The sequence below is a fragment of the Aulostomus chinensis genome, chromosome 17 (genome assembly GCF_037954235.1).
Source record: "Aulostomus chinensis isolate RoL2024-O1b breed Wild chromosome 17, RoL_Achi_v1.0, whole genome shotgun sequence".
Classification (NCBI taxonomy): domain Eukaryota; kingdom Metazoa; phylum Chordata; class Actinopteri; order Syngnathiformes; family Aulostomidae; genus Aulostomus; species Aulostomus chinensis.
Window position 1 is genome coordinate 16,604,340 of NC_141336.1, and position 10,195 is coordinate 16,614,534.

Below are 10,195 nucleotides of genomic sequence, written 5' to 3' on the forward strand. Positions count from 1 at the left end.
TAAAGTGCATTGCAATAATCAAGCCGAGACGTGATGAAGGCATGAATCACAGTCTCAAAATGCTCTTGTGCGAGAAAGGGCTTCACTTTTGCTGACTGCCTCAGATGAAAGAAGCTGGACTTCACGACTGCACCTATTTGACCATCTAGTTTAAAATCCCTGTCCATCTTAAACCCCAAGTTTGAAACAAACAGTGAGATTGGACCAAAAAAAACATGAAAATTCATGTGTTCTGGATTTTTTTTTTTTTTTTTACAAAAGATGGAAGTATACGGTATGTTAGCACGTGAATCATAATCACTACGTCTGTGCAAACAATGTCAGACCCATGTTGTATTTTCTTTAGAGTTAATTCACCTGGAAGCTTTACTGAATCACAAGTTCAGCCTTGAGATCTACTGAAACCTCACTGCAACGTGGGGATTTGATGGCTTAGAGAGGGAGAAACTCTTGATCCACCTATAACGACATAATCAGAACTTGACAGTGACTCGAAAGCCCGAGAGTTTAGGTTTACGGTTTAAAGCTAATTAGTAATCATTTTATTAACAATTAAAGCAATGATGTAGAACCCAACCTTCAGAGGTCAGTTTTTCCGTATCAGTTCACACGCGTTAGGGCGCATAAATCTGAAACACTGAGCACTAAGACCCAGCAGACAGGCTTTACCCCTCACGGAGAGAAAAAACAGTCCGTGGATCAGCGATGCCTGTTTGATGTCAGAGTGTGTATAAAACCAAGACTTTGGGTCGGATCATCATTCAACCACCAGGGGTCTGAGGAGACACATCTCTGGAGAACTTTCTGTCCACATGCGGATTATCTGCACCATCTTCCCCAGATGTTACGACATCAGGACGGGCTGCCTAATATTATTTCTTTTTTATGTTTTTATTTTTTGGTGCGAAATTGCAGTTAGTTTGGCTTAAAAATGGAAAAGTTTGAATAACTGTGAAAATGGATACGCTCCTGCAGATTTTGTCATCTGAATAATCAAGCGTCTAAAAGAGGGAAATGAGGAAAAAGGGAACCAATTTGTGTATTTCAGACTGATTTTGCCGTTTAGGCAGGAGAACAAGAAAAAAACAACGCTGTTTCCATTTTCACCAAGAGAAAATGGGCAGGTCACACATCTCAGATGAGGAAATAAAATATGTCGAAAAGTGACTGAAAGTTATGGAGCGCGCCGGTCAAGTGGAGCCAACTCAGCCGGTGAACACCTCAAACGACAGTCTGGTTGCAGATGCATCCCCGGTGGATGACAGTGCAGAGAGCCTCGCCTATCAGATCAGTCTGGCGGTGCTTCTCTCTGTCATCACCCTCGCCACCACTTTATCCAACGCCTTCGTCATTGCGACAATCTCTCAATCGAAAAAACTGCAAACTCCGGCCAACTTTCTTATCGCCTCGCTGGCCATCACGGACCTGTTGGTGTCCATCTTGGTGATGCCCATCTGCGTGCTCTACACCGTCATCCACACCTGGACGCTCGGCCAGATTGTGTGCGACATCTGGTTGTCCTCTGACATAACGTGTTGCACGGCGTCCATCCTCCACCTGTGCGTAATCGCTTTGGATAGGTACTGGGCCATCACAGACGCAGTGGAGTACTCCAAAAAACGCACACCAGGACGCGCAGCCGGGATGGTGGCCACAGCGTGGGTCATCGCCATCTCCATCTCTCTGCCGCCTCTCTTCTGGAGGCAGGTGAAGGCGGAGGAGCTGACCAGCTGCAGTGTCAACACGGATCATATCTTCTACACCATCTACTCCACCTTTGGAGCGTTCTACATCCCCACCTTGCTGCTTCTTGTCCTCTACGGACGGATATATGTCGAAGCACGGAAACGGATCCTCAAGCAGTCCCCTAAGAGGATGGGGAAGAGACTCACAACGGCGCATCTGGCCACCAACTCTCCCGGATCCGTTGCGTCCACGACCTCTCTGCAGGGCGTGAGACATGACACGCCATCAAGCGACACCGGTTCTTCCACGAGTGAAAACCAGGTGAAGGTGACAGTGTCGGATGCGCTTTTAGAGAAAAAGCGAATTTCAGCAGCTCGAGAGAGAAAAGCGACAAAGACACTGGGGATCATCCTCGGCGCTTATATCGTTTGCTGGCTGCCATTTTTCATTTACACGCTGGTGGTGGCTACATGTGACACATGTTTCCTCCCTGAGTTATTTGACTTTTTCACCTGGTTGGGATACCTAAACTCCCTCATCAACCCCATTATTTATACCATGTCTAATGAGGACTTCAAGAAAGCTTTCCATAAACTCGTGCGCTTCAGGTGCTGCAGCTGTTGATTTATTTATTTAGATTTATTTACATTTCGTTGGATTTAAAACTCTTTCCAAAAATGTGAATGTCTAATAGCAACAATGCCATGAAAATAACTCACATGAAGCCATTTTAGGTTGTGCAAAAAAGGGAAAAAAGGCATTCAAAAGGTATATAGATAACCGAAATGTTCATAAAAGAATATCTGCAGTATCTACGCACAATTTCCTCGGATTTAAACTTACGTGATATCTTTCATCATTCCGTAATCAGTTCTTAAAAATATTGACATAAAAACACATGATAGAATCTAAAACAAAGCTGCTTTGAAAATGGACATTTTTTCGGTGTGTGCCTGTGTATTTTTGTGTGTCCATGCGTAAAAGCTTTACGCACCTTGCAGCGTTTGGCAAGTATGCTCATCTTGATTGGGACATTTGCTTCACAGAGATTGAGAGAAAGATCGCGTATATATTTAAACAAGGACGTTAAAGTATGTTCTCGTGTGTCAAATGACCCAGTGGCACCAACAAACATCAGAAAAGTCAAAGGTTTTGTCTTAATAGTCCCTTTGCATAATTTTACTGCGCATAAATCACTAATGTATTATTACAGATAAGTAATTTGATCACATGTGAATTCTTGCTGCTTCAATTTATGATCTTTTTTATTTATAAAGCCGGGCAGCTGAAAAAGAGACAAAGCCGGTTTGTTGTACCAGGTATTAAGAAAAGAATCATACAATGCCAGAGTCAAACATAGAAACTGTAGCTGATATTTACCCAACAGAGCTGAACGCTGTTGCTAAGATCAATTCTGCTATGTGTGTGTGTGCGAGTGTGTGTGTGTGTGTGTGTGTCTGGGTTTGTTTTGCTGCTACATTAAAAAGCTGTGTTATGTTCATGTGAGAAATGATTTGCCATCTCATTGCTTTAGAGACTTACTGCCTGCAGAGCTGCAAAAATACATCTGAGGATTTATCAGCATTATGTGAAATTAAATTATGTTGCTCTAAGAATTTATCTCTCAGAGATGCTGTGCAATAAAGGCTTTTAAGCATTTGTTCGGCCTAGTTGTGTGAATGTAATGTAGTTTAAGGCTGTGATCGAAGCGTCTTTTGAAATTAGCTGCAAACACAAGTTTGCTGCACAGACAGGAGGCGTTGCAGTTTTATTAGTGTTGCCAAGTATTGCGAGTAACCACGCAAATGACTATGAACTCCAATCCAGCAACCTCTCGAGGCACTCCCAGACGTAGTGGAGCGTTAAACAATACCGATGGATGCAGTTGGATGCGCTTTATTTCACATTGACTCCTTTTCATTCTTTAAGACAAGATGAGATTCTGTTGAGGGTTTTCAGGTTTGAATGGTCTCGTTGCTCTCTTCTCTGCTGACTTCCTGCAGGCAGACGAGGACACGATCTGTATATTCAGCAGCTGTCACAGTCCAGTAAAATCCTGAAAGCAACAGAAGACGATGTTTTCTGGTGTACTTAGCATATTCAGAGAGAGCAAACACATAAGAAAACCCACCATTTGGCTTCCAGTGTATGGGATTTTTTTTATATTGTGCATCATGCGCGAGCAATGATTGCACCTGAGAAGACAAATGTTTAGAGCATCACATTTCTAGCATTTTCTGTGGAAGATGTATGTTAGAGAACAAACATGAAACATTCAGGATATTACCAGCAAACACTCCATATAAAGGTGTTTTATCATACAGGGATATGAAACAAATGCATAGTTTTGTTACCTACCTCCTGATTGTAGGTGGAGTTCTTTTTCATCTATGTCCATTTTCGATGTATATCTTTCTACCTATTAACATACAGAAACGTATTCCGGGGAGAGAGGACGTCAAGCAGACTTGATCCACTATGAACCGGATGAATTTTTCATGCAGGAAGATTGTTGCTGCTCAACAAACACGGTGTATGATTTTGTGAGGTATTGTACGCCGCATGTGAACAACGCCTTCAGCTGCACGCACGCTGCTGTTGACACAAGATGATTGAGTCATGCAAGCAAATACATTAATTATACAATCACTGTCTTCTATGAGCTGAGGGTGCTGCATTACTGCTTTTGCCACAAGACTGTTGTGGAGTGAAGGACACTGCTGATGTAAGGGCCAGTGAGGCTGAACAAATGGATAATGGACCTATAAAATATTCTTTCGCCGAATGTAGTTTTGGTTAACAGCTTTATTGTTTCACCCTTTCTGGTGGGGTAGAGGGTTCACAGCATTCATCACCTGAAAATTGGAGGCACACGGGCCCATCTGCTATTAATAAATTACCTTACCAAGGTGATAGCAATTGACCTTGACAGGAAGGAAATGAGTCAGCAACTCATCTATTAAGCAACGTGGAAAGGTAAGAAGATTGAGGGTCAAAAACAATTAGAGTTGTTTTCTGATATTAGTTTTCTTAAATTCTTATTTGGACACCAATCGATGTCGCATCAAACAAGGTTTGCCTTGTACAAATATATCTTTTTCAATTAATTTGCTTTTTGCGCATCACCTGTTTCTTGGTTCCCCCAGTTACTCTTTCAGTAACTGGTATTGCATCCAAACCCATTTGCTTGCATTGCAGGCGAGTTTATTACACAGTCACACAATGTCAAGGCATTCATCATATAAGAATAATTGTAATCAATGCCTATTGTCAAAACCACAAATCTACTCCCTGTGTCAATGCTTGGTGTTAACAAGGCCATATGGAGCTGAAATAAGAGACAGGACTGAAGGTGAAGCTGCTGGCTGCCTTTATTCATACCCACAAACACACCTCAGCTCATGTGTGAATGTATTCATGTTGCTGAGGCGGTACGTGTAATGTGTGTTCTCTCTGCGCTTCACAGCAGATCCATCGCCACAAGCAGTTTCTCTCAACAAAGTGGGTTAAAGCCTGGCAGCGCTTCGCATCCTCGCACTCACCTGTACGTTCGGTGTGTGTCACTTCCGTGCTGGATTATAAAAGGGGATCAAACGAGAGGACAAACTCATATTTGACCACGTTCAGCTATAAAAAAAGAAAAAAAAATCATCATGATAACGTAAAACAAGCTCATTGTTGCCTGTGATCCAATTGAGTGGCTGTATGTACACTTGTAGCACCGTCAGCTCGCAGAAATCCATCACATTTAACAGCCTCTCTGGCATGAAAAGCAATATGTCACCAAATTGGGCAGTTATATATGTAGTTATGTTGGAGGAGGTGTGCGTACTGCTGACGTACCCATCCATCTACACTGCATATGCAGAGGGCACTCTAATTGCCTGTGAGGGAGGGTGTCCTCTGTTTACACACAGTCAAAATTCACATTATGTATTTTTGGGCATATGTTTTATCATGAATAGACAGATTTAATGTCTCTGCAGGCAGAAATCTGAAGTTTTCACCAGGTATATCTAAAAAAGATATTAACCTTGGTAAGGCTTTCACCTCGCAGCGCTGTGATTTAATTTTAATATACCCTATCTTTCATTTTAAAATGCCAAAGAATACTTTATTTGCAAACTGCAACGAACATCCATTATAAGAAAGAGAGATACACAGAGATATAAGATGATTAATATGCTTGTGTACGCTCCAATAGACTGTCAGTAATGGATGAGAAAATATATTTCTTTTCAAATGCATGCATTATTGAGTGCTTTTCGTATCTTATTGAGCAGGAAAACTTGTGCACTGAGCTGGCAATTAGCCTAGTTTAGCACAATGATTGCTAATGGGGAGACTCGGACTCGGTCTAAAGTTTAAAAATATGTGGACCAGCGCCACTTAAGCTTGATTTGTTGAGCAGAATTTCAGTTAATTTGTGAGTTTCGGAGCCAGGTTCTGCTCCTTATGGATGGGCAGAGCCACGCTAGCTCCCAGGCTGGATAGAGGAGGCAAGGAGGCTAGTAATCGTCGATGCTACCGCCGCCCCACCCGCCCACCCAACCTACAATGTCCTCAAGTTCATATATTCTGAGGATGTTATTCACATGTGCCCGTATTTGGGTGTACAGTAAATACTGCAATAGCTGTGACCCGGAGAACTGACAAGATAATGACCTTGATAATGAATCATCAGAGGCTAAATACCTTGCCCCCCCCATCACACAGGAGTGAGAAGCCCCTTGGATGGTAAATCACCAACACAGTATATGAATATTGATTCAGCCCTCGTTGGATAACGACGACATGGATGATTGCGAACCTTCACACACATGCTAGTCCAGCTCTCCTTGCCCCCAGTGTTTTTGCTGTAAACTAAGCGAAGCTAAAGCTTGAGTTCACCAAATGTGCTTTTTGCCAGGTTTGGACAATACACTATTCTGATATTTCAATACTATCATAATAGCTGGGTGCAGATTTGACCTATACTGTGATTCAACAAGTATTCTACAATGTATTGACATTTTCATTGTTGAATTATGCGCTCTTAGTGGCAAAATCAACATATTTTGAAGTAAATTAAAATGAGGGTTTTTTTGCACTTTGCTCAACAGGGATTAAAATAAATCAATTCTATACATTAATTAAGGAATTTTACAAAAATCAATTCATGATACTAACAATAAAAGATACTTTGGTGGATGTTTTGTTGTCTTTGGCATGATCTATTTGATTGTAAAACGTCAATGACCTTCAGCGTTGACAGTGTGATGCAAAATTTTAGCTGCTCTTTTTCAGGTGCACTCACAGAGCTTTCAGTTGAAAATAGTCGCTCAACTCATCATTGTCACTGCAACCTATATTGCAGCAATGAAATAAGGTAAAAACACACACTTACCAACAGAATTTGACACAGATGCTGCGATACTGACAGGAGTACCGAAGTAGCTCACTGTCAGTCTCGCTGCTCCAGAAAAACGGTCACATTTAGAACCCATGTTTTTATACATATATAAATATCCATCTATCCATTTTCTTCCGCTTATTCCTGTTAAGGGTTGGGGGGGGGGGGGCTGGAGCCTATCCCAGCGGCTTTAAGGTGAGAGGCAGGGTTCACCCTGGACGGGTCACCAGTCCATCACAGGACCAACACATAGAGACAGACAACCATTCACACTCACAGTCACACCTACGGTCAATTTAGAGTATCAATCAGCCTCGTCCCCTCTTGATGTCTTTGGACTGTGGGAGGAAGCTGGAGTACCAGAGAGAACCCACGCAGGAACAGGGTGAACATGCAGACTCCACACAGAAAGATCCTGTGCTGGAGCCAGGACTCGAACCTGGAACCTTTTTGCTGTGAGGTGACAGTGCTGACCACTGCACCACCGTGCCGCCCTCATGTATATATATAAATATAAATATATATACATATATATATTTATATATATATATATATGAATAAACAATCTCGTTTGTGCAAAGCAGGTTGAATCAGATTTAAATTATTGAATTTTGTGTTGAAGGGACAAATTGGGAAAAGCAACTAGTCATCTTAGAATAAGAGTGTGGCTGCATCTTCTTTTTTTTTTTTTTTTGCTTACTGGATTCTAGGGGCACGAACAGGAGAGAGGAAAGTGTTCTAATAAAAAGCTGACAGGAGTTGTCTTGTTCTTGGCTGAACAACATGATCCTGCCAGAGGTCAAGATCACAAACTTTATTCAGTCCTTGTTAAAAGGCAGAGTACCGAGACTGTCACAACAGAGACGATGACACTTCAATACTGGAGGTCTGTTTTTTTTTCCATTTCTCTGTATATTCCTTTGGCTCTTTCTCCAGGACGAAGTGCTGAATATATTTGCATCTGGTGATAAGACCAGATAAGATAAGATATGATAAGATGAGAAGCTTTACAGCAGCAAAGGGGGGAAGAAAGACAGAAGACGGGACACAAGAGAATATAAAAGTACAACAAATTCACAGCTGAGTAATATACATTGGTTTGACTGATCATTAATGCTACATTTGCAGTCGCAGTTTGATTGACATATACTAACACACAGGCCTACAGCCATATAGGAGCCATTGTTGTGTTCTAAATTGGCGGCACCAGTGAAATATCTGTCAGAATCAAACAAAAAAACGTCACAAAAATGGATTTCTCTTTCATCGAGAGCCTTGAAGAATATGAATGTGGATTTCCCCTCACCTCTGGGATAATTTACATATTGTCTATTAACCTTTTGATATTAAGCATGAGAAGGTGCATTGAGATGGAAACTTGACGAGCATGTTTTTAATTTCCCATTTTCACAAGCAATAACAACACAAAATGTCACTGGAGCTATTAGCATGAAATTTGCTTGACACAACCTAATTCCGACTTTTTTCCCCCTGCTTCCTCATCTACAAAGCCCCAAGCTTCTTGTCATTCTAATTTTCTACCCCCACCCCACCACCCCACCCTGTATCCCTCCCAAGCAAGCGTCCTGCACAGGGCTCGACACAGGTTGGGTATTTAAAACAGGATCCAGAGGCATTTACTTAGGATACGCTAATGTGAACCTCGAACACCCACTGCATCAGACTTGTTTATTTGCCTCAACAAGTCCTGAGAATTAGATGAGAAGCCACATCATCCTTGCCCTCCAGTTATCTTTAATTTGTCTCTGCCTTCCAAAATCATTACAAAGCACTTCTGAAAATGAATTGGTTTAATGATGTGATGATGTCTTACAGTCTGGGCTGGAGGCTTGTCTCGGGATACCAGACATCTGGGATCTCCACCAAGCAAAATCAGGAGATTTCTCAATGCCAGTCAGTTGCTCGGATGGCGACACGAACGGCTGCTAATAACCCTCAAACCGCTTACTTTTTGTCAATGACAAACTTTACCGGGAATTGTGCTCATCTCTTCCAAAACGTTCACTGAAGTTTATTCTCTGCACTAAACCCTTCCTCCATGTGTCAGCGAGCAACTTGGAGACCAACTCCAGGTTTTCTGCCAACATCTTTGTCAGGTGCACTGAACGTATGTGTCCCAAGACCCAAGACATGGAGGGAACATGTAAACTCAACAATGACAGAACCTGGTATGGATGGGGGTTTAAACCAAGGGCATTTTTGCTGATGTAACAGTTCTAACCACTGAGCTATTACGCTGATGGATATAGAAAATCACTTTATAATATAGTGAGAGCATTTTAAAACATTAATGATGGATGTCCTGAACGTCTAGGTGGACCGGATCAATTTTTCACTACTTTACAAGTAGCTCATTAGCGACATGCACAACTGTACACTTTATTGTGTCAATGTGCAACAAATCTGCTGTTTAATCAACATGCCACACCTGTCAGGTTGATGGATTTCCTTTGCAAAGGCAAACAAAAAGATTTTAACACATTTTTCACAAAGTTTATGGGAAACAAACCTCTGAAATGTAATGAAACCCTTTGATAACTTATAAGCTGCTTCGTATAATACGAAAATGAGGCGCTAACAGTGATGATCTTTTAGCAACAAGCCAGATTTCAAGAAATCTCTTAACTGAGTCATAGTCTCAGACAGTAGGTCAAGATATGATTTGTGTTTGTAAAGATATTCCATCGTCATTTCAATCTCAGGGCCTTTTCAGAATCTTTGAGGAAATATAATGCGTGTGTGTGTGTGTGTGTGTGTGTGTGTGTGTGTGTGTGTGTGTGTGGGAGGGTCATGGGGCCTCTCTGACTTTGACATCAAAGTTCTGACCTCCATCTCTGGCTTTGATCTCCAAATTCTGAGTTCTGAGCTCAGTTGGTGTCAGAGTTCTGTCTGAGATCTCTGCCATGTCTGTGGTTTCACGTTGACCTGTCATCTGTGTGATCTAAAGGGTGAATTACAAACATATAAAGAAACTCGGCACCACCAGAGATTGTATGAACACACGGAGTCATCAGACACCCAAGCAGCATTTAAAACAGGATTTCTGCAAACCAAGACAGAACCTGTGTGACAGCGACATGGAGACGGGAACCTTTG

At 41.8% G+C, this 10,195-nt stretch overlaps 1 protein-coding gene across 1 annotated transcript; it reads left to right on the top strand.

Moving 5' to 3' along the window:
• The first annotated feature begins 742 nt into the window (after positions 1–742).
• htr1b (5-hydroxytryptamine (serotonin) receptor 1B) lies at positions 743–3,622 on the top strand. Its single transcript, XM_086182948.1, has one exon. It carries the CDS (start codon positions 1,177–1,179, stop codon positions 2,308–2,310), a length of 1,134 nt encoding a protein of 377 aa, XP_086039074.1. The 5' UTR covers positions 743–1,176; the 3' UTR covers positions 2,311–3,622.
• Positions 3,623–10,195: the final 6,573 nt, after the last annotated feature.

Excerpts from the sequence above, each read along its gene's own strand:
- htr1b (XM_086182948.1), top strand. The coding sequence starts at position 1,177 with ATGGAGCGCGCCGGTCAAGTGGAGCCAACTCAGCCGGTGAACACCTCA.